This window comes from Neopsephotus bourkii, unplaced genomic scaffold, assembly GCF_033783945.1.
Source record: "Neopsephotus bourkii isolate Nb327-2 ecotype Australia unplaced genomic scaffold, CSIRO-AGI_Nbou_v1 NB_1663, whole genome shotgun sequence".
Lineage (NCBI taxonomy): Eukaryota > Metazoa > Chordata > Aves > Psittaciformes > Psittacidae > Neopsephotus > Neopsephotus bourkii.
This window is the reverse complement of record NW_026902137.1, coordinates 8,493,914-8,517,383: the sequence shown is the minus strand read 5'-3', so window position 1 is coordinate 8,517,383 and position 23,470 is coordinate 8,493,914. Positions and strand designations below refer to the sequence as shown.

Here is a 23,470-nt window from a genome sequence, read left to right as displayed (position 1 = left end):
GAGTCCAGGATGTATTTTAGGAATCCAGTGCAGCCTAGGACTGCCTCTCACAGTCTGGCTGCCTAAAAACCAAAATCCTAGTAAAGTATGTTGTTCAGAATAACTATCTGTCCTCTGGGAAGGTACAGCAGAACACTAACAGAAAGGCTGCTCCTGATTTTATGGGAACAGAGCTAGGAAGCAAAAGTGCACCTAATCTATCCCCTGCTGATTTTTTTCTAAGGAAAAACGGTGAAAGTGGCAAGTCAGTCACAGTGCACAATGTCCCTTAATCTTGTCACTACTTAATCGAGGCTCCAATGACTCGCTCCCTCCGCTCTTCTTAACTGTAAGGTCTCATCTCAGGCCTTGCAATGTTAATATTTAATGTCTGTGAAGAAAGAGTCTCCTAGTAATGATTTCCAAGTTACACAGTAAGATTTTTCACACACAAATTGTTTTCAATTGTCTGCCACCAGTCACCTTCACTTAGTGAGAGTGAAGCACAGTAAGAGTGACTGGGCTCATAGTTTCATAGTGCTAACACAGCTTATTTTAAATGGCTTGCCATGCCTGATGCCAAAAGGCAGTGTTTCTTAAAGCCAGATTCACAATACCAGAAGAGTGTATTTAAACTAAGCCTTAGACACACTTTGAGAGATCTTCCACACCCTTGGGCTCTTCATTAAGTTATTACATCTTTTGCCATAAGAAACATGCAAAGACAACCCAAAGAGCCAACCATCAGCCCACAGAGCTGCCAGCAAGTTATTCTGGGGTTGCTCACATCAGCAGACAGCTTGTACTGTGCTAGAACCTGCATAGGCAGAAAAGGGCCATGAAGGACACTTCTGCCACCCAAGCAGGTGACAGCACATTGATTATGCACATGCAAGAGCAGTCATGCATTAGTGGCTCTCATCCACGTGCCCCCTGAACAAGCCAACAAGAAAACTCTTCTAACAGTTTTCTATGTCCACACTGAAGCATTTTTAGAAGTTATTACCCCCTGGACACGGGAACTGTTGTTCTAGCACACCATCAAGTTACCAATGCTCAACAAGTGATAGCACATGGGGAGAACTGCAGTAACCACTCACATGCTCAGATCTCTGCTGGCAGCAAGTGCAAGGTTATTCAACTTAGCTTAATGCTCTTTTAGTGCAAGCTACGTTTTTGTTGTCTTACCTGTGCTGGGATTAACACTACCCAAATGGTCAGTTAACATGACTCAGTTGATACGAGGTAACTTGATCGTACAAGTCCAGCCTTTTAAAAAACATTTAAGGCAACATCATGGCTTTTATTTGATTAAATGCCATTTTCTTTGCATACGATAATAGGTTTTGCAGTACACATTTACCTGTCACATTGCTGCATTATGGATATTTCCTTTATGATCTCTTGCAGGTCAGATTCCACAGGAACTTGCTTAATTGCAACAATTTGACCCGTTTCTTTATGAATAGCTTTGAACACGCTGCCATAGGAACTATGAAAGAAAATATTAAACAAACACTGAATACATTAACATTTTAAAAATGCAAATGCTTTTTGCAAATGCAGCCGTCCGGTGAAAATTTAACTGTCCTTCTGCTGAGAGTATGTTGAGTTTCTAATGTAAATAATCAGTCCACCAGCTTCTAAACCTAATACAAGTAAGTCGCAGCACACTGAGATGGTCAGAAAAGAGCCAACCACCATCACATTGCCCGTAGATTTGGAAAACTAGGAAATCTACACAAATCCAACAAATCAGATTCTCTTTTTCCAGCATACAGTACCAGCTAAGCATCAGTAACAACTACAGCTTTGGTCACAGAGGTTTGCTTGTTCTTGTCAGATATTATCCATCTTATTTCCAGCTTCTTCCAGCATCCGGGCAGATTTACAACTCAGGTTTTGTTCAAATGAATTGCTTAAGGCAGCAAACATGTCACTCACTGAGTGTTCCCACGCTGCTCTGCCTTACCAAGCAACAGAAGTTAATTTCCACTTTGTGAAGCTTCCACAGGAGGTACCAGGGATGAACTACAAAACCTCCAAGGCTCCCACAGAGCCCTATCGACTCCAAATGAGCATCTTTCAACAGTGTTTTAACTCCCTGCTGCTGAGCCGTAAGCTACTGTTTGGATTAAGATATCGTACTTCGGGGAGACAAATTCTTTATTTTGTTACTACCCAAGCACTGTTGCTATGTTAGTCCCTACCTTTGCAGTAACAGCATCATGACAAAAGTGGAAAATCAGAGACCACTGAACACATACCCATTACACTAATCTGTTCCTAGGGAAACATACACTGGGCACATGGAATAGAACACGTACCCTTCTCCAAGCTTCTCTAATACATCAAATACTTCTTCAGGTTGTTTGGTTAAACTGTCTTCATCCAACTTCTTCAGCTGCCTGCATATGAAAGAGTAGAGAAATTATTACATTTAACTGTACAGCAGTTTAAGCTTTCTTGAAACAGAAGAATAAACAGCACCATTTAAACATATGCAAGGCTTAGCAAGAAGTAAATTGATTATGAAGTTAAGTTTATTTCACCCGACCAGGAGACTGAATGTTATTAGCATCAAATAGCAAAAGAGGACTGGGAATTACAGGGAACAGCATTCGATCTGGCACACAGATCACAGTCCTCCTTGGTGGAAACACCTCTCAGGATCTATACGCTGGTGGTCAAATGCCAGCACAGCACTGCAGAGTCTTGCAGCTACTGGACACACCTGCTAAAGTTCAAAGTCTTGAACAGAAGTATATGTACTTAAGGGCCATGCAAAAGGCAACATCATCTTCCCTAATGCATTTGGAGTATGTGTGAGATACATTTCTTAGAAGGAAGGATGCAATAGTCATCTCACCTGTACATTTTTAATACCAGAAGTTCAGATCTTAAATTTGTAAGCCTGGACATGTACTACAAAGGTTCTAACAGGAAAAAAAAAGAAAAGGAAACTGATCTTTCAGGATCTTTATGCCGTTTGGTCCACCCCTCTTAAATGTATTACTAACAAGAGTCAACTGAAATACTTCCTAGAGAAGGGATGCTATGTGATCTTTCGCTCAACCCCACTGGTCTCCAGTACAACTTTCAGAGAGATTCCATCCACAAAGCAACAAGAATCAACCACATTTGTTTCAGACTACCCCTACCACACTAAGAGCTGATCATCAAGAAACCTGAAACAGCTAAGGGCTACATAGGAAAAAAATAAGCTGAAAACAAAGTATTTTACTGTAGAACAAGAGCCCACAAATGAGTGTTCTTTGGTTTTCACACAACTGAAGTCTCAAACAACAACACCACAACAACACAAAAACCACCCGAAGAAACCCCTGAGAATGCCCCAAACCAGCTTTTAGAAGTTTCTGAAACACAGAAACTCATTATTCTCAGAGTTTTCAGAACTTACTGGTCTCACAGCGAGCAGCACTTAAAATGAAACATGCGTGGTTGCCTACAACTGCAAATTACTGAAAGCTCTTACTGCTTTAAAGATCATGACTCCACCACAGGACATGCGAATTTTCATACTAAATATATTTTCTCCCAACTGACCCCTGGCTATTATGTTTACGTACAAAAGCCATACAGGAGGTGCAGCTCACGCATGGAGTATATACAATGGCTTCCTGAAGCAAAGGAAACATAAAGAAGCAGGCTCAGGAAGTGGTGAAATACTGAAGCAGTCACTAGCTTCCCTGCAAAGATAAGCATTAACCAAGAGAATGTTACTTGTCCTTGTGAGAACGTGAAAGGAGAAAGGGCAGGGAAGAGGAGGAAAGGAAAAAACCCGCACGCATCAGTGACCACACAAGCTACCACTTCCAAGGAGCCCAAAAAGCAGTGATGCAAGGGGCAAATCCTTTTGAGTGCCATTAAGATGAGCTCCACATCCGATTAAAACAAACAAGAAAAGGCTTTTCACAAACCAAACACAACAACCGGACAACTTCTGCTTGCATCAAACTGCTCCACTCCTGATGTAGTGCAGGAGCACATTGACTCTGCACTGCCAGGTCGTGCCGCGCACCCGCTGCTGTCAAAGCCACGCTCTGCCTCTCCACGGCGTGTTTATGCAACACGGACAGAACAGCAACACAACCCCCACCTCGCCTAAGCCGTTATCCAGATCTAATCTGCATCACCTTCCAGTTAAACACCGCCTAAGCAATTAGAGAGCAAAACCAGATTATTCTTTAATAGGAGACACGCTGCTGGTTTGTTTAACAAAAGACAACTGTCACTGCAGGCAGGAGCCAGCAGCTTCCTTTGTTCGCTGCCCAAAGCGCTCCCCGGGACCCAGCTGCAAACCACCGATAGCATTCTGACAGACCGACGCTCATCCACACTGCCGCTGACCCCACATTCCCCCTGCAGCCCCGCTCCGCTGCAGCCTGGCCTCCCGAGATACGGCTTCATACAGAGACCGCCCCAAAACCCCTCAGTGAACCGGGTCCGCTGCTTGCTGGCGTGACTGGGCTCAGCACGGGCACCGGGACGGTGACAACCCCACGCTAAGCTCACCCAAAGAGCTGGAAAAGTAGGCAACCGCGGGCTCAGCCGCTACACCAACGCGCCCTCGCCACAACCACGTTAACCGATGGGAGCTTCCGCAGCCGCCGGACCCAGCGTCCTCTCCGCTACCTCACTTTTAAGCCATTTTTCCACCACCTGAGCTCAGCGCTGCCCCAGCATGGCCCTACCGGCGCTGCCCCGGTGCGAAGCGACCAACGCCGACAGCCCCGTCGCTGCCCCGGCCGCCTCCCGCCAGCTCGGGGCCGGTGTGGCTGCAGCCCAGCGCGGCCGCCCCGCTCCCGCTGGCGTGAGGCCCCGCATCAACACCGCTCAGGTCCGGGGCCGACCGCAGCACAGCAACCCCCGCTCCCCGCAGGGATAACCCCGTCGCTCACCGGCGCGGGTTCCGCAGCTGCACCGCCTCCATGGCGCTGCGGGCGGCGGTCGCTCCTCCGGCCGGTCACTCCCTCACCCCTCCATGGTACCGCCGCTTCCGCCCGCCGCCGGAAGCCAGCGGGGAGCGCCCGGCCCGCCCTGGCAGAGAGGGGCGTTCCCGGCCCGGCGCGGGCAGCAGCGCGATGGCGGCATCGCCCAGCGACCTGCGCCGGGCCGGCAATGAGGAGTTCCGCCGCGGGCAGTACGGGCCGGCCGCAGAGCTCTACAGCCGGGCGCTGGAGCTGCTGGAGGCCGCAGGTACGGCACAACCCGGGCCGGGCGGGGGGCGGGCAGCGGGCGGACCTCGGCTCAACGCTTTTCTTGCTTGTGCCCCGGCGCAGGGGAGGCCGCCGCCGAGGAGCGGAGCGTGCTGCTGGCCAACCGCGCCGCCTGCCACCTCAAGGACGGCGCCTGCAGCCTCTGCGTTGCCGACTGCAATAGGTGAGCGCCGGTGGGGCCTGCGGCGGGGCCGGGGCTCGTTCGCCTGCTTCCCCACCGGTGGAAAGGGCGGGAGGCGCGGCGGGGACGGCGATCGGCGGGGAGCACCGCGGGCCTGGGCTGGCGCATCGAGCCGGGGCTCCCGCACCGCCCGGGCTGACGCTGTCCCGGCCGCTCTCTCCTCTGTGCCGCAGCGCTCTCGATCTGGTTCCCTTCGGGATCAAGCCCCTCCTCAGGCGGGCAGCGGCGTACGAGGCTCTGGAGAGGTACCCGCAGGCCTACGTGGACTACAAGACGGTGCTGCAGGTGGACTGCTCCGTACAGGCGGCACACGATGGTGTCAACAGGTAACGCTCTCTGCAGGCAGCACCGAAAGGCTTGGGAACGCGGCAGCGCGGTGAGCCATGCGTTGCTTCTGCCACTGCGTCAGGAGCAAGGTGGGTCCCAAGCACACGGATGAAGCAACAGAGGCCTCTGATGCTTCATGCAGGGCCTGGCCGTGCTCCATTTGTCTGCTTGTGCCCTTAGCTCCTTTCAAGACTCTGGTGGAGGGTGGGGAATTCATTCCATGGGGTTGTTTCTGCTTTGCTCAGTGCCTGGTTTAAAGGAAATAATCATCTGCATGTTCCAGCACCCTGTCCTTTAAGCCTCCCTGTGCTGACGGGGGTTACAGGCCGTTGTTATCCTTTTCTCTGCCTGGACCTGTCTGCTTTACTTCATCGCTTGCCAGACTGAGGAGTGACACACACATCCCTCTCTTGCCTGAGCACTAACAGTCTTGCCCTAGGATATTTTTAGCCCTGATGATACAAAGGTCCTTTCATTAATGTCCTGGCTGTAGAAGGAACTTAGTTTAGATGCCCGTGTAAAGGGATTACTGGAGAGATGCTGTTCTTGATACATGAGCCAGGTTAAAAAAGGACTTGCTACTGCATGACCTACCCTGCCAGCAGACGGGTGACTGCCAGCTCTCACTTGCAGGATGACTAAAGCCCTCCTGGAGAAGGATGGTGTGAACTGGCGCCAGAAGCTCCCACCAATCCCCACAGTCCCCATTTCTGCCCAGACGAGATGGAGCGCTCCTTCTGCCGGAGCCCCTGGGGCAAACACTCCTCCTGCAACTGCACCGCAAAGAGAACCAGGTGAGAGTGTGCCCTTGGGCAGGGCAGAGAGCCCTGCGGCTCCCGAGGGTGATGAACAAGAGTGCTGCCACACCGGCTTGGTGTGCCTGCAGATGGGGCTGAGGCCTGGAGAAATCTGGGCCTGGTTCTGCCACAGCCTTTTCTGTTGATTCTGAATTCTTTGATGTTTCTGTGTCTCAGCCCTGGTATGGGGATGTTTGCTTTCTGGGAGGCTGTGCTGCTCATGCCCATTTTATAGCATACCGTATTCTTTCATGCTGTTTCCAGACAAGGCTGCTGCTAACTCAGAGAGAGCTCGAACTCTGAAGGAAGAAGGAAACGAACTTGTAAAGAAAGGAAACCATAAGAAAGCAGTTGAGAAGTACAGTGAGAGTTTAAAGCTCAACCAGGAATGTGCAACTTACACCAACAGGTACTACCCAGCTCATTGCCCAAGAGCTCACTGCTCCTGGCCCTTATAAAAGTCATCATGGTACTTGTGACAGAGCTGGCTAATGTTTGCTCCCAAACAAATGAATAAAACAAAAGCACCGCATATGTTTACCCCAAGTGCAGTCTTCCCTGTAGTTTCTATAATGTTCTATGAGCAGGTACTACAAAAGCCCTTGGAGATGCTCAGGGATTCCTCCCTTTAATGCTTGTCTGCCAGGACTGCGGTATTTTGAGTAGTGTCTGATGCCCCATGAGCCACAAATTGCAGACTGCTATAAAATACTTTTAAGGCAATTGCTGGAAGCAGAGCACATCTGGCTAGTGTAGACAGGAACCTGCATATTGAAATGCAGGTTCTTAGTTTCAGAGCGGATTGCTCTGAAAATCCTCTTTATTTTCCAGACTGAAAAAATCCTTTTTTTTTTTCCTGCTTTTAACTGAAACTTGAGCTCCAGGAGTAAGATGACATAACAGTTTTGGAGTCCAGCTTTGTGCTGCACTGGAGTCAGCTGAGATCTGCTACGTGTTGCAGCAGCAGATGCTGCTTTTAGCCAGAGGTCTCTAACTAGATATCTGTATTGCAGAGCACTCTGTTACCTGACTCTGAAGCAATACAAGGAGGCAGTAGAGGACTGCACAGAAGCTTTGAGATTAGATCCTAAAAACGTTAAGGCGCTCTACAGGCGTGCTCAGGCACTGAAAGAACTGAAGGTAAGTCAGGAGGTTTTGAACACTTCTAGGCAAGGACTAGAAGCCTGTTCATGCATGATCAGAACCAGAGATGCCTGTTAGAACTTGTTTCTGTGCTAGACATTATCTGCTGTCAGATAGCTGGGACCTGTACTGGCTGAGGGGGGATTTTCTTTCACATCACTGTTTGCTGTTTGTCTCTCGTGAGTTTTTCAGCTTCTAGGGATGCTGAAAGCAGCTACGTGTTATGTAGAGTTTTATCTCTTCATGTCTGCTGAGAGATTCTACAGGCAGTACTGGATGACATTGTATTCATGTTGGATTGTTGGACTTGGAATCCACTTGAGTGACAAAGTTGTCTTCTTGGCCCTAGTTTGAACATGATTTAGAACAGCTACACCAATGCCAGTGCTTAAGCAATTACAGAGAGGGAGGGAGTCACAGGCTTAGTTGTGTTGCATTTGCCTCTGTTGCAGGGTTGTAATTCCTTGGACTGAATTTTTAATACATTAACGCTTCAAAAATATTCTCCTTCTAGGATTACAAATCAAGTATTGCAGATATCAAGAGCTTGTTGAAAACTGAACCAAAGAACACAGCTGCACTGAGATTACTGCAGGAACTGAACAGAGCCTAGGGTAACCAAGCAACAAGGAAAGCTTTGTTTTCCACCACAGAAGAAAGCTTTTTCCCTTCTGGTGTTGTTACAGGGACCAGTGTTAATCAAGATCAGTACTGAAATCCATCATCCACTGCTGCTGAGATGTAACAAGTTCTGTGCCAGCACAATGAATGTTAAGACACACAATCTGTATCAAACTCTTTATTATCTGGTTCTAAGATCATTCAGTTTTAAGGCCCCTCCCTCAGAGGCATATAGGTTAACTTCCCTGTAACCATCAGCCTCAGGGACTCGTTTCCATGTTAGCTAAGATGCATGTGATGTGGCTGTTCTCTTTCTGAAGAGCTGCAGAGATTTTCTTTGTCCTTATTCAGGTGACAGTTCTGCTGCATTTGTGCTGCTGCTACTTATATGAGGTTGCTGCAGGAGCTGCTGCAGTCGCCCTAGCACCACACACCATTCTTGTAACAGGCACAGTTACTTGCATAGGGCCAAGCTTGTTCTCTCTCTCAGTTGATGCCTGCTGGCCCTCAGCTGAGTTTCTGCTGCTTCGTGTGGCTGGGCAGTGTTTACAGTAGCAGCTTTCTTTTAATGAATTCTGCACATTTAAGGAGATAGCAGCAAGTGAAGCCTGCCTTGTTACACTGTGCACTACTTCTTTAAGATTATAGGTGCTTGGGAATTTTACAGTTGTTATTTTGTGTTGGTTCCTTGTGTTTTGGGTTGGTTTTCTTAAACCACTCTAGCTCCTCTGTGCCTTTTGGAGCAGTGGCTACATGGTGTTACAGGGAGGGGGATATGCAGTAACATCCCAGTGAGGCCTGGCTTACTACTTCAATGCATGTTTATACTTTTTGTGCTCTTCTGCTTATCTGGTATTGATGGCACTGACTTGAAACGGTAGGTGAAGAGATATTTGGAGCTATCCTGTAAACCATTAAAACTGTTTCTCATTAAAGCCATGTTTATTTTCACTTTAGAGCTGTGTTTGTTGTGTGGTTGATGGTACAGAGGAACTGGAACATTTTAACCACTTCACACTGTCCCCTGGCTTTTGTCCGAGGTCTTCAGTCACTGCTGTATAGTGTCTTGGCTCCGTCAGTGACAATCCATGAAGGTTTCTAACAATTGCTCAGCTTTGCACACTGTGCATGGGTAGAGTGCTTTAACTACTAAGTCAAGATGCTGGAAAACACTAGAGCTGAGCCAACTTACAGTACAGACCAGGAGCCAGAAGCTAGCTCTTAAGTCAGGGTTCAAATACCTTTGTTTCCCACCTTGCATCTCCCAGGAACCAATGTTTCAGGCAGGTACCCCACTGAAATGAATTTAGGAAGCAGGCAATCCCTTTAATGCCATTAAAGACAAAAACTTCTTACCTTAGCCTGATGTTAAGTAGCTTTTTGTAGGTCCCAGGGCTGTACTCAATCAGCTGGAATGGGCTAGGGCTTATAACAACTCAGTGAGGGGCACAGATCCCTCCATTCCCACTTGTAAGCACTGCAGCTCCCATGCAACCAGTGCTTGTCTGAGCTCAAAGCAAGTAAGTGTGATTGATTGATTGATTGATTGATTGATTTCAGGGTGGGGAAGCACAGGGCAGAGTATCACAGATAAGCAGAGGAAGGTCACAGAATACAGCAGGAAGATTGGCTTCACTTAGTGAACAGCCCTGCGGTTATCTGGAGTGGCAGATACCTGCACTGTTTAGCCATTTGTGACAACACCTCTAAGCAGCAGCGTTCACCTCTTTCCTTCTCAGCAACAGCACTGCTTTTTTGTACCTTGTCTGTAAGACCTTCTCCCCACATGCCCACAGGTAGACAAACATGAAGCAATGAGTCGTCTTGTGCTCAAAGTTCAGGGTCACTTCTGCTGCTCTCTCCCCTTCTGTTCCAGCAAACAATGTTGATGTCCATGTAAGACACTTCTCAGGCACACAGGGGTAGTGCTGTCCACATGGGCAGCCAGTGAGTGTTTGTCACAGAGGCAAACCTTCACCCACCCCTTGCAAAAGCCACAGCAGCTGTTCCAGACTGGAGACTCCACATTTGCATCGCTGGTCCTGCCTCAGCTTCTAAAGCCTCAGGCTTCCCTGAGGAGTTCAGGTAGGAAGCTACTCTGCAAACCAGTTCTCCAGTACACATGGGGACCCAAGCTACAGCTGCACCTTTTCTGATAACCCTTTTAAAGCCGCTGGTCCTTGTTCACATCCTTTCTTAAGCTATTCTGATGTCCCTGTGTTCCTTGGTCCCATTCTCTACATTCACAGCAATCTTCCCCAGCCAAGCCATCTAGCAGTGATGGAAGTGTCCCCAGCACGTCTGAACTTCCCTATTACACTTGAACAAAGGTTGCAGACAAGCTAGTCAATAGCAGACTCTACCTGTACAGTTCCCCTCCAGCTCCTTATGTGCATTACACCCATGAAAATATTTACTTTTCCTTTAGGGATAAAGCATAAAAGCTTCCATCCAGTTTCACTCTGGGACAAGTAACCAGTGAAGGTCTTGTATATTAAGTGGATTCAAGTCCTTTACAAGCATCTCACTGAGAAGGAGATATCTAAATAATGCACAGTTCAGACTGAGGTGTCCACTATGTGGAAAATAAATATGGAGGTCAGAAGAAGAACTGACAAAGGCAAGAAAAAGGAATGATGAAAAGCTGCAGGGCATCTGAGCAGACACTGTGCAGGAAGAAATGTGTAAGCGACTCTATTAAAACACTGGAAGGAAAACAAGAGGTAGGAGGGATGACTCAGCAGCGGGTTGAGCTGAGAGTATGATACAGCACAGAAGGAAGATTGAGACGGCAACACCAGCACACAAGGTGGGTGGTGCTGACGGGGGTGTGCTCCTGTCACCTCAAGGGAGCAGTCAAATAAGGACAATGCATCACCAGTCTCAAGCACCACGAAGCATCTAGGGACTGAAATCCCTTTCTTAAATAGGAAGAGCAGAACATAAAGGCCAGGATGATGACAGCAACATGCTCTGGGAGAGGCCCAGGGAGCAGAACACAGTAATAATGGATCCCATCTGCAAGCAAGGAGCATCTCAAGGGGATGATGCAGGTTTGAAGGTTTTCAGTCCCATCAGTAACTCCTTGAAACCACTGGTCAGGAACACACAGAGGAGAAGCAGCTTTTGATTTACAGCTACTCCACAGTAGCTCAGAAGCTGGGTCCCATGTACCAGACACACATATGGTGTGGTGACCAACAGAACATAACTTGGTGCCAGTACTGCTGCAGGCATACAGGGTCCATTGCAAAAGGAAAACCACAGGAAGATGATGCCTTTTAAAAGGAAACTGAAACCAGCTATCTAGAAAGGATAAAACCCATGAAGGTTGTATGAAATTTGCTTAGAGCCATCCTCCTAGAGTCAGGAAGGACAAGGAGAACCTGTTGGTTGGAAACTCATTCACTTAATCCTGTATGTCCCCTCCCACCAGCTCTCAGGACTGCTGCTCCACCACCATCACAAGCTTCAAACACTAATGACAGCAGCCTGACTCCAGTCCATCCCTCCACCTGTATGAAACAGAGACAAGTGGCTTTCTGCACAGGAAACTACCCCATGTGTTGAGGGGTGAAAGCATCAGTTCTTTATTAGTGCCAGCTACAAGAACAAATAAAACTACTGAACCCAATAAATTCACTAAAATTATGATTCACCATCACTTGTCATTTCCTGGGCAACTGAACCAGGCTGGGTTCCACACTACAGTTTGTTATGTGCTTTCAGGGGAAACAAGAGAATTAACAGGGCTAATTTCTTTATAGGTGCAGGAGGAAGCAATCGGGAGGTTTACAATGCACACAGGAAATAGGATGGGGCATTGAAGACAAGCCAGAGTCACTGTACAGGCACGATTCCAAAGGCACGGTTGGGTTGCTGCTGCTGTTCTTCAAAGGCAACGTTCTCAGGGCTCTCTCAAAGTCTACAAGGAACAAAAGAACCCACACATGCAATTTTCAACTGCTAGGAAGTTTTCATTCAGACAAGATGAAATTCAGCTGCACGTGGGTTAACACAGGGTTTCCTTGAGACCACAAGGCAAGGAATACTCTATTCAAAGGAGTGCATGAGTCTGAAATGCTTGTTGATGTGTCTGTCCCAGCCTCCACAGCAGGGGCAGCTCTCCTGGTGAAGCCCACATAGCACCACTAATACATTGTAGGGTATTGACTGGTAAGGTTCTATAAAAAAACCCAAAAACAAACAGTGGGAAGTCCCAGGAAAGATTGTGCTGATCCCCACTAGAGCTATAGACAGGCCTTTTCCTATCTTCCTTCCTGGTTGCACAGACATTGCTCTCATCAGTATAGAAACCCCACACACACACAGAACCATGTCTCTGCAGTATGATTAAGTCTGGAAGATGAAAGCTGCAATTGAAGAAATGGGATATTACAAAGATACTCCAGATGCTCATCAAGCCTTACCCTGGGGTTTGGACAAGAAACCCAATGCCCAGTTCCAGAGGCAGAAACCAGAGCCCCTGAGCACACCACCACCAGGGGCAGGTCCCGCACCTACCTGGGTTACTGCAGGAACAACCCAGCGCCGCCCTTGTGCGAGCTCTCTGTGGCCTGGTGTGCCTGGAGAACAGCGACCGCCTCCTCGATCTTACAACAGAGCACAAGAGGGGAGGGAGTTGAGTTGCTCCAATGTAGGAGCGCGCTCCCCAGGAAATTCCAGGTCCTGAGCTGGCACATGAAGGACTTCAATAACAATGATAAAATCCACGCCTGCTACTTCTGCAGGAGACTGATCAGCCTGAAGGGCTCTTCTGTGTCTTCCCTAGGGAAATGCTGGGGCATCTCCCCTTTTCTATAGGAGTCAGAACTTGGCCAGAGAGAAATCTGACTTCTCCACAGGCAAAACTGCAGGAGCCCAGGCTCCTTTAAAAACCCCAGTGAAAGGATGAAAGTGAGCCCTGCCTCCAGGAGCAAAGTGGAGATGGAGTCAATTCATTGCAACTGTTTTGATGGGAACCAAAGCGAAATACTCACCAGGACTAAGGAGGAAGCTGAAGACACGCTGCAGACAGGCAGCGCTTCTCTGGGTTCTGTTCTCAGGAAAGAGCACATCCCCATCTCCTTCAAGGGAGCACCTGCCCTGCTTTCCCCCCCTCTCTCACTTCCCAGCACTTCCCTGTGCTTTTAAGGAGCTGCTCTGAGCTTCTCCTCTTTCTGAAGCGGGGCAGGGGTTCAGGCACTGGATGCAAAGCAATCAACCCAGGGCCCTTCCTGCTCATTTTTCACTTAACCCCCCCAAACCAGCAGCTACTTCTCTTCCCACTCTTCCTGTGGGCCACCATCACCTTTCCTTGCAGCAGCAGGGATGTGATGTGTTTGATGCCTGCTTACCTTGGAGTGCAGGGAGTCGGGCGATTCCAGGAGCAGCAGCAGCTCAGAGTTGTCTATCTCCAGCAGCATCCCAGTGATCTTGCCAGCCAGCGTGGGATGCATGGCATGGATCAGAGGGTAGAGGCGCTCGCCTGCTCCAAACAGCAGGGAGGACATCAGTGCTGTTCAAGAACTCCAGCATTTCCAAACGCAGCCCAAGCCCTCCTTCCCTCCCATTTCTGTCCCTTTAACTGAAAAGGGATACAAGGATGGCGATGGAAAAATCACTGCTCACAAGCAAGCTTCAGCATTGCACAGCAACAGTGTTTGCAGGCAGGGAAGCAGCTAGATGAAGCCAGGCAGCAGCAGGCACTGCCATAGGAGCAGGGCAGTGGAATGGTGTATGCTGCCCATGCTGCCTACCAGCGTGCATGTGAAGGGACCTGCCCCTGCAGGAGCAGTTTCTTCCCAGGCAGAGCAGGGGAAGCACAAGCTGCGAGACCCCTTCAGCATCATGGCACAGTCTGTTCCACCACTGGGATGCCAGACAGCACCCAAAGCCCACAAACCATATAGCAGAGCTGCCCCTAACCCCTGCAGCCACCGAGCTGTTCATCAGTGCCCTGCAGCAGTGATGCAGGATGCCCCGGGGTTCAAATCACAAATGCCCTGGCAGCACAGAGCCCTGCCTCTCCTGCAGAGCTTCAGACACTGACTGCCAGGCAGCTAATACAGACAAGGAGTGAGTCTGCTGCTTCCACACCCTTTAACAGAGCCTGAATTCATTAATGTTTAGTCTGTGCTTCTCTTTAAGCAGCATCTCAGAGCAATCCCACGCAGTTCTACAGCTTCTCCTAGCAGCTACACTTTCCCTGGTGCATCCAAGTCCCCAAGCCCTCACATGCACGCACAGCCTCACAGCTGAGCCTACTCCAGCACAGCACCCATGACACCCACCTATCATTTGCTTCTGCTCCTGAGGAGGAGCTGCTGCAAGCATGGATGCTGTCAGGGGCTCCTGCCCCTGGACGTGCACAGCAGGTTCTCCCACCTGGAGAAGAAACAGAAGAGCAGCAATCAAAGGCTGGAAGGGATGCGTGAGCTACCTTGCTTGCAGGAAGGGTATTTCACCCTTCAGAGATGCTGATGCAGACTCTGGCATTGCCTGGTTGCCTCCAAACACCAGCTTCCAGGCAAGCTGAAGCCAGGCATCACAGCAGTGTGGCTACTGGATCCACAGCTCCAGTTACCCCAGCAGCTCCCTGGGAAGGATCCCTCCCACAGGCATAGAGAGGGCCATGGGGCTGCCTGGGGTCAGCAGCCTCTAACCCAGGGCAGGGCCAGGACTGATGCACACTGTGGTTACCTGCGGGGCCACCACAGGAGACATGTGCCCCATGGGCTGGATGTTCCTGACGGCTGAGGAGTACTTGTACTGCGGGGTGCCCCGCGGCAGGGGGGGCGACACGGGCACCCGAGTGCTGACCGTCTGCGTCCCGATGTTGGCTGCAAGGGGACAGGAACACCAGTAAGGAGGAGCCTGTTGAACACACGCAGAGGCTGAAGGCACCAGGGCAGCAAGCTCAGGCCGAGGGCTTGAAAAACCCCCTCCTGGGCTCAAAGCAGCCTCCAGATGAAAGGCAGCTCCTGCAGGAGGGCAGGGCACGGGCACCCAGCCCAGGCTGCTCTGACTGCACAGGGGGCAGAGAATTGGCAAAGGCACCCACAGCTCATTGCCTCAGCTCTAGAAATACCCCTCTGCACCAGCAGCCACAGGACAGGGACAGCGTGAGGCGGGCTGGCTGCAAGAGCCCCTGGACCCTGTTCCCTGTGTCACCCCTCCTGCAGGGAAGAGAGGGCAGGGAAAGGAGGGACAAGGACAAAGGGAGGGGACAAGCCAAGGACAGTCCTGATCCACCCACTCAGTTCATCAAGAAGACACCCGATGCCAGAGATGACTTGTGCTAAACCCCACAAAGCTGGGGCTGCAGGAGATGCTGCCCTACCAGGCAGTTCTATGCTTTGGGGGACATCAGACCTTCGCCCACCCACCAGCTGAGCAGCTTCCACTCTGCACTACTCAAACCTCCCCTCAAAGCCTGTCCCCAGAGGAGCTCCAGCAGGGGCTAACATGCAAGCCCTGGAGAGCATCCTCCTCCTCCTCACTCACACAAAGGCGGACCCAGGGCTGCAGCACTCTCAGGGTGAGGAGTGCTCTCGGTCACATCCCCAGCCCCGCAGGAGCACAGCCGTGTGATGCTGGCACAGTGCAGGGGATGCCGGGACAGCACAACCAAGCACTGGGCATACCAGCAAGGCCTGGATCTCAGAGCTCCAAACAGGTGAATGTGTTTTACTGGAGGCTTGGCCTTGGGAGCAGCCTGCGAGAACCTTTGCCTCTGCCCAGGAGGTCCCAACCTCCACCTCAGTCTGAGCACCCACCTTAGGGTGCCATGTCTGCATCACCATCATCTTCACTGAATGCACTCAGTGAGCAGCAGCCAACACCGCCAATCTACATACTAGAGACCCATCCCATTACCTGGAAGACCACAACCTTCCCCCAGAGTCACACACTTATTTACTACAGGCACTGCCCCAGTCCCACCACATCCACGAGCACTCCCACAAACCAACCCATGCTGGGAGGCAGACCCAAGCTCACAACAAGCTCCCTTGCCAAGGGTGATGCCCGAGCTGGGTCCTCCCCTCACTTACCCACTCTCTGTGCCTGGGGGGGCACACGGGGCACTTGGGTGGACGCCTGTCTCACGGTGCTGATGTTGGACAGCAGGCGCCGGGGCTGCACGGCAGCCCTCAGGATGGGAGTAACTGCGGGATACGCTGCTGTAGAGATGGAGTGTGATTAACAAAGGCAGCATAGGGCATGGATGGATGTGTGACTGCAGCGGGGGAGAAGCTCAGGAGCACCTCACCTCTGGGGTCAAGCTAATATCTTATCCCCCAGGGCCCATCACCGTGACTCCTGCACCAAACCCTTGTGCACTTCTCCAGGCAGCAGCCCCTCGTGGATACACACCTTGTGCTGTGCTTAGAGACCCCCGGTGCCCAGCTGAGCCCAGCCCATCCCAAGAGCCTGACTCACGGGGAGGCCGGGAGGGCTGCGCACTCCAGCGAGTGCCAGGACGGACCGGGACAACTGGGCTGGAGCTGTAGAAAGTGGCTCTGGGTTGTGGCTGGGAAAGAACACATTATCCAAGGTGACCTGGGAGCAGAGCTGAGCCGCGTCTAACCCAGAGCATCGCAGCCGCTCTGCATGGCCTGCAAGCCAAGCCCAGGCTCTGCAGTGTGCCAGAGCACTTGGAACATCAACCTCCAGCCCTGCTGCCTTGTGTCCTCCAGCAGCGCCACTTATCTCCTCCTCACAAGCTCTGACACCTCTATAACCCTTCTCCCTCCCCTCATTTCATCAGCAGACCTGCTCTCCACACTCACACCCTCCCACCAAACGCCTCCATGGTTCCCTCCTCTGTGCAGTCAGTAGCTACTAAACCTGCAGTCCTTTGCCTGGGGCACCTGCATCCCACCAGCGTTTTGGCAAGCCCCACTGCTTATGGCAAGCCCTGGTGCTGATCCCACCAATCCCATATGCCAGTCTGCACAACCCGAGAGATGCTCCTCAGCCCAACTGCCACCTCCCTCCTCCAGCCCAGGGCAAATCCTGGTCCCTGTGTGATGCTGCCATTCAGGATAAGGGACTCACCGGAGGAATAGGGGGTAAGAAGTACCCCGGGGGGGGCTGGAAAGAGCCCAGGAGAGGGCCAGGCAGGGCCCTCATGGTGGCTAATCTCTGCATGTACTGGTTGGTGAGGATTGCTTTCCGCTCCTCTTTCCTTTGAGCGAGTGCAACGTAGAGAGGCTTAGTGCTTACAATCCGCCCATTCATTTCTGTCACAGCCTTGGTAGCCTCTTCTGGGGAGGAAAAACATACAAAGCCAAACCCTTTGCTGTGGCCACCCTCTGTCATCACCTAAAATCAGATTAGAACAAGACAGCTAAGTCCACACATCACTGCAGCACCCGCAAAGCACAGTGCGCTGGGGGGGAACATGGGGCCTGCCAGCTACAGGCACCCGATTGCAGCCCCCGAGTGCAGGGTGGGATGGTTGGGGCTGCACAGGGAGGATTCTCTGGGGAATGGGAAGGTTTTCTTGGGCAAAAGCAGCAGGTTTGGGAAGTGAAGGCAGCAGAGTCTGGGCCAGCCAGAGACCTGCAGCTTCTGATCTTCCAGAGCGTCTCTGCCCCAGCCCCACAGGACCCATGGGTCAGCAGTGCTCCAGTGCTTGATGCTGCAGGAGCCAGCAAGGTTTGGGTTCAGTTCCTGGGAGTCGGCAGGCTGCAGGTAGCTGACCTTAAAGCCAGAGCATCCCTCTGCAGCCACGGGCACAGCCCTCAGGAGAAGGCTGACACCAGTCTTGGTGGCAAGACTGCCACTTCCATGGTTCTCCAATAGATGAAGCCCCAGCCCATCACCCTGCTCTCCTCAGAGAGAGGTGGCTTGGGGGTCATTTCCTTTTGCAGCAGTGTCACATCGGTCCCAAAGCACAGAGCAGCTGGGCAGCATTCAGAATGATGTGGCTTTAAGGTCCCACACCCTGGACCTCACCAGGGCTGGGGAAACTCAGCAAAGCTACAGAACATTTGCTGCATCAACAAGCTCGCAGGACAGCATGGGGTACAAGGGGCACAAGCCATCAGCAGGGATCCATAACTCAACAGGGTAACAATCCCAATCCATTCCCAAGGGCTGAGAGCACCCCAGGAGCCCCAGCAGCTGCCCCAGTCCCACACCTTGGCACTGGTGATGGTGCCATATGGAGAGAACTCCTTCCTCAGCCTCTCGTCATCTATCCCATCATCCAGGTTCTTCACATACAGGTTGACTCCCTGCAAACAGGCAAGAAAGCACCTTGGGCTCATGAAGTTTATGGCAGCTTTTCAAGCTGGAAGCTTGTTTCACCAGCAGCTCAGCCAGCGGATGGGACACCCCACTAACAAGAGGAGTCGGAACCACACATGTGCTCCACTCATAGGCGAGACACCCCGAGTGAAGAGGCACCCAGACCATGGCTAGGAAGCTGCTCCAAGACCTTGTTTCCAGACTAATATTTGAGTTCCTGGAAAAGAGCAGACCCATGTTCACTGCCAACATCCTCTTGGGTTTAGATCTCTCCTCTTTCCCAGTACCTCCCAGCACATTACGAGGCAGTGACTGGACCCCTGCACAGGTGTTTAACTGCAGAAAGGACCCACCACTCTGCTCTGCCCTGGAGAGCCCTGTGCTGTGCCCAAGACAAGGATGCTTCTGGGTGCCTGTGGCTGGTGCAGACCTGCAGGACGGGCACCCGCTGTCCCCTTACCTGGTACCGGCTCACTCGCTCCTGCTTCATCTGCTCGTATTTCCTCTTGAGCTCGCTCTGCCGCTCCAGCCGCTTCTGTGCCCGGCCCACGTACACCACGCGCCCGTTGATCTCCTTCCCGTTCATGTCAGCCACCGCCTGCCAGCGGAGGGAAGGGCTCTGAGCACAGTGCGAGGCCAACAGCACGGCTCTACCCTGCACCCACCGCCCCCGGCCGGCCCCACCGGGAGCAGAGCCCTCCCTGGGCCAGGGCAGCAGCTCTGCTCCCCTCCACCGCATCCTGCCCATCCAGCCAGCCCTGACAGCGCAGCACCCAGGCAAGCGTGAAGCCAGGGAGGGTCCTTTCCCTAGGGAGGGACATCAGCAGGCAACAAGCTCGGTGTAAGGCAGGCAGTGAGGAGCCTCTTGCCTTCTGGGCTTCTTCATGCTTCTCGAAGTTGACAAACCCAAAGCCCTTTGAGCGGCCGGTGCTGTCCATCATGACTTTGACACTTAGCGTCTTTCCTGCAATAGGGAAGGAGAGCGCCTGTCTGAAGGGTGCCCACCAAAGGGGTGCAGCACCAAGAGATGCCAGTGTACTGAGGAGACTGGGCAGTCATGGCAGCACGGAGGAGCCACGTGGGAGGAGAGACAGTGGGATCCATGGGTTGGCACAGCACTAAGCACTGTCACAAGAGGCAATCTCCAGTAATGGACTAAACTGAAAAGCCTTTTTTGCTTTAAATCCAGACCCAGCATCTCTCATTCCCAGGGCTCCCATAGCCAGGCAACACAGTGGATTCAGAACAATTTAAAAACCTAATAAACAAAAAACCCTCACTTTTGTTACCCAAGAAACGAAAAAAACTTGTATTTTTTTTTCAGGAGAGAACCCAATACAAGTTTTCCTCCATCACAGCAGGAAAACCCATGTAATGTCCCAGTGATTTAAGTGTCCTTCAGTGAGGTGCTGTTTAAGCAAGTCAGATGCCAAGAGAAGGGGCTCGGTATTTCAAGCCCTCTCCCCCACTCTCTGCAATTGCCACAGCCTCACTTTATCAGCTGTGAGGATGCTTCCTTCAGGAACCCCGCTCACCGAACTTGGAGAATATTTCCCGCAGCCTGTCATCATCCATGTCATCCCCAAAGTTTTTGATGTAGACGTTGGTGAACTCCATCGCTTTAGCCCCAAACTCCGCCTCGCGCTCTTTGCGGGATTTGAAATTGCCAACAAACCTGCAGGAGGAAAGGAAAGGGGCCTGAAACCCTCCCCGTTCCCTGCGGAGGGAAGATGGATGCAGGCACTTCTGTATTGGTACAGGCCAAGAGAGACCCCATCACCTCAGGCCCATGCTTTGCTCACCCCTAAACCCACCATGTGTTGCACATCCAGCAACTTCAGCACATCCCACTTCAGTGCTTCCCTGTCTAAACCCCACTTGGCACCACTGAAACAGGGAGAGCAGTAGCACAGGGCCCAGCCCCACGCTGGGGATGTCACTCCAAAACTCCCACAAAGGACGCCACCAAGTGCCAACTCTCTTACTCCAAAGTATCCCCAAGCCCTTTGGGAAGCTGCAAAGACAGGGATATAGAGAATAAGATGATGCAACATTAATAAGAGAGCTGATGAACAACAAAACCTCTTCCTGCCCAGATTATCTGATGCTGACAGACAACAACTGGGGACCAGCCCTGCTTTGTGGGCGCTCTGCACTGCTCAGTGATAAAACACAGCCCAGGGCAGCAGGAATGGCTCCAAACCACTATCACACTGCCACTGCCCACAGGTGACTCACTGCCCTGGAGCTGCTGTGCCCAGTGGGGATAGGACAGAGAGCAGCAGGAGGTGGCAGATCCTGAGCATGCCCCAAGGCAAAGGAGGAGCAGAGCTGAGCACAGAGCAGAGGGAACACTCCTCTCCGGCACTTACACCTTCCGGTCATTGAGCAACATCCCATTCATGGTCTCAATGGCCCGAGCTGCTGCTTCATGAGTCTCGAAGTGAACAAAGCCATAGCCACGGGATCCATTTTCATCACAAACCACCTATAGACACGAGTGAGGTGGAGGCAAGAATCAGACATTGGTTTTCTCCATGTCCATGCAAGTAAGACCCAGCAAAACCCACCCTCATACCCTCATCTCCCAGGAGCATTTGCCCTCCCCAGCATCCCATTCCCAGGAGCTTGTGGCTCACCAAGACCAAGCGCCATCGAGGCACTCAGTTCAGATAGAACACAAATGCATCTGTGCAGGGGCTGGGAAGAAGAAGGGACAGAAGGAAAACCTCCTGTTTCCAGAGGAAACACAGCAGCGCCTTTTGGCTTCAAAGCAGGTGGGAATTTAGAGGAGACTTTGTGGGAAGCAAGACAAGAAAGTGGCTTTAGCTGGGTAGAGCACACTGCTGAGAACTTGGGGCAGCTCTGCAGCACCCATGGGTGCACGTACCTTGCACGACAGGATGTTTCCGAAGGCAGAGAATGTGTCGTACAGGGCTTTGTTATCAATGGAGTCATCCAGGTTCTTGATGAAGACGTTCCCAACCCCTGACTTCCTGAGCCCGGGGTCCCGCTGGGACCACATGATGCGGATGGGACGGCCTTTGATCACTTCGAAGTTCATGGTGTCCAGGGCTCGCTCAGCTGGCAGAGAAGCAAATACAGGAAAGAGGATAATAGAGACAGATCCCCTTCACATCTCACAGCAGCTGAGATGGGCACAGGAAGCAGGGATACTGTTGGACAAGGGCTCATTAACCTGAACGGGCCAGGCTCTGCCTCCCAGGGCAGCAGGGCCAGGCAGGGACTGTTCTCCTCCCTTCCAGCCACATCACTCCTTCCTTTTTAACTGTTACTTTAATCTCCAAAGCATGTCTGACTCCCATGGGGTCACCCATTGCATTGCACACTACAGTTTGGCAGGTGTCAAACTCGTTTTCTCAGTACAGATTTTGGTCTCCAGGGCAACTAACCCACCACCTTCCCATCCCCAGCACAAAACACCTTTTGGTTACAGCTCTATATCACTGTGATGCCTGCCAGGAGAGGAGCCTTGCTTCGCACCATGAGCCAGCTCATGGAGGGAGGCAACTCCTGCAGGTCACCCTTGTCAGCCCACAAGCCCAATGCCCACTTACTGCATCCTCTCCCAGTCCCTAAGAGATGGGAGCAGGACTGGTCACCAGCAGAGAGCAGACTGGGAGTAGTTACAACCAAACCTCAACATTAGCAGATGCACCAGTCCAAGCCCCAACAGCTGATGGACACAACCATAAAGACAACCACTCCTCCCTTTCCCACTGCCATCTCTTGCACACCCCAAACCCCTGCTGCTGGGCAGCTCCTTGGGGCTGCGTTACTGGGATCGTGACTGTGTTACTGGGATCGTACCATCCACAGGCTGCTGGAAGTTGATGTAGGCATAGCCCAGTGATCGGCGCGTGGCGACGTCCCGGCAGACTCGGATGGACATGATGGGCCCGGCAGGTGAGAACTTCTCATAGAGCATGGCTTCAGTCACATCCGGGTGCAGGTCTCCCACGTACAGAGAGGCTAAGGGGTAGCCAGGGCCGCTGGCGTTCATGGTGAACCACAAAGCTCTGCTGTGGAGCAACACAGACCCAAAGCTGCAGGGTGCAGGCTGCACGCAGCAGCCACAGAGCCACACCAGGGCTGGCCCCACCACAGCACTGCAGACCATGCCCTTCCCATCAGCAGGGCCAGGAATGTCTCAAGGATGCTGCAGTTCCCAAGTTTTTAAGGGACATTTCACTGTTGGTGCAAAAGCTGAGCTGCGGTGATGCGCACATCACAGCGCTCACACACCCGGGTCGGAGGGACAGAACACACCACACACACCCATTTGCTCCTTTCCCCACTCAAACCCCAAGGGAAATATAATGGAGTTTAACTCCTCAGAAGGGAAAGAGCCCTTCTCCACCGAGAATTCCGGGTTAACTCCTCCCTCAGGAGAAGATGGAGAGCACCGGTTTGCTCTGATGCACAGTGCTGCCCGGGAGCAGCCCACCCTGCTGCCACCAATGCTCCCAGCACCTCCAGCAAGGCAAACACGGGGTTTTAGCCAGCCCTTCCCAATTTCTCAGCTTGATTATGAGGTCCCCAAAGCAGGAAAATCGATGCTCAGTCTCTCTCTGGTTTTAGTCGGGTACAAGGTTGTGCATGAAGATGACAATCGCTGCTTGAGCCCCCCAGAGTGCTGCCTCGGGGAACAGAAACGCAGCTCCTGCCCTAAAAGCTTCAAGCCTGCTTTTGGGGCTCTTACCTTTAAGAAGTAAAGCCCAAGACACCAATTAAGGTACCCTATGGATGCCCCAAATCAACGCACACACCTAACAGAGGTGCATTAAGCAATTCCTCAACCCGAACCGGTGACCACCGCGGGTAGGACAGCAAGAGCCGCGCACCAGCTCCGTGAGCGGACCCACAGCCCGCAAAGCCGGGCACAGAGTAAAGGGAAGGAGGGG

The 23,470-nt window shown here is 51.8% G+C and overlaps 4 protein-coding genes across 9 annotated transcripts in view; 2 read left to right on the top strand and 2 right to left on the bottom strand.

Annotated features, from left to right (window-relative positions):
- Positions 1–5,032, bottom strand: part of STK4 (serine/threonine kinase 4) — a 48,122-nt gene extending 43,090 nt beyond the window's left edge. The window contains exons 1-3 of the mRNA XM_061375430.1: positions 4,902–5,032; positions 2,307–2,387; positions 1,343–1,471 (exon numbers count right to left, since the gene is read on the bottom strand). Coding sequence (XP_061231414.1) covers positions 1,343–1,471; positions 2,307–2,387; positions 4,902–4,933 — 242 coding nt within the window. The 5' untranslated portion in view covers positions 4,934–5,032. The remainder of the gene's footprint in view (positions 1–1,342; positions 1,472–2,306; positions 2,388–4,901) is intronic.
- The window catches only part of RIMS4 (regulating synaptic membrane exocytosis 4), a 216,183-nt gene that overhangs the window by 88,342 nt on the left and 104,371 nt on the right, over positions 1–23,470 (top strand). The gene's annotated exons all lie outside the window — the stretch shown is intronic.
- Positions 4,932–9,244, top strand: TOMM34 (translocase of outer mitochondrial membrane 34). The gene is made up of 7 exons (XM_061375431.1): positions 4,932–5,199; positions 5,283–5,382; positions 5,574–5,726; positions 6,361–6,521; positions 6,789–6,933; positions 7,538–7,664; positions 8,182–9,244. The coding sequence occupies exons 1-7, from the start codon at positions 4,932–4,934 to the stop codon at positions 8,278–8,280; spliced, it is 1,053 nt and encodes a 350-aa protein (XP_061231415.1). The 3' UTR covers positions 8,281–9,244.
- PABPC1L (poly(A) binding protein cytoplasmic 1 like) lies at positions 12,496–22,684 on the bottom strand. 6 transcript variants are annotated; one of them, XM_061375661.1, is made up of 14 exons: positions 22,377–22,684; positions 21,436–21,629; positions 20,918–21,033; positions 20,081–20,220; positions 19,415–19,509; positions 19,006–19,143; positions 18,437–18,532; positions 17,349–17,615; positions 16,731–16,821; positions 16,343–16,468; positions 14,991–15,130; positions 14,582–14,675; positions 13,646–13,776; positions 12,496–12,982 (listed from the first exon to the last, which is right to left on the bottom strand). In XM_061375661.1, exons 1-14 carry the CDS (start codon positions 22,567–22,569, stop codon positions 12,818–12,820), a joined length of 1,986 nt encoding a protein of 661 aa, XP_061231645.1. In that variant the 5' UTR covers positions 22,570–22,684; the 3' UTR covers positions 12,496–12,817. The 6 variants fall into 6 exon arrangements, 5 of the variants coding, with proteins under 5 accessions (XP_061231645.1, XP_061231644.1, XP_061231648.1 ...); XM_061375660.1 differs by having other exon boundaries at positions 16,343–16,471; positions 22,377–22,683; XM_061375664.1 differs by having other exon boundaries at positions 12,496–12,901; positions 22,377–22,681.

What these genes read in the sequence shown, in the direction of transcription:
- PABPC1L (XM_061375660.1), bottom strand. Translation starts at nt 22,569, where the DNA reads ATGAACGCCAGCGGCCCTGGCTACCCCTTAGCCTCTCTGTACGTGGGA. An exon ending in TTGCTCAATGACCGGAAGGT is followed by an intron (nt 20,221 to 20,917) that starts GTAAGTGCCGGA and finishes TTCCTCCTGCAG; the next exon opens with GTTTGTTGGCAATTTCAAAT. An exon ending in AGCGAGTGAGCCGGTACCAG is followed by an intron (nt 18,533 to 19,005) that starts GTAAGGGGACAG and finishes GCCTGTTTGCAG; the next exon opens with GGAGTCAACCTGTATGTGAA.
- TOMM34 (XM_061375431.1), top strand. Translation starts at nt 4,932, where the DNA reads ATGGCGCTGCGGGCGGCGGTCGCTCCTCCGGCCGGTCACTCCCTCACC. An exon ending in TGCGTTGCCGACTGCAATAG is followed by an intron (nt 5,383 to 5,573) that starts GTGAGCGCCGGT and finishes TCTGTGCCGCAG; the next exon opens with CGCTCTCGATCTGGTTCCCT. An exon ending in GCACACGATGGTGTCAACAG is followed by an intron (nt 5,727 to 6,360) that starts GTAACGCTCTCT and finishes TCTCACTTGCAG; the next exon opens with GATGACTAAAGCCCTCCTGG.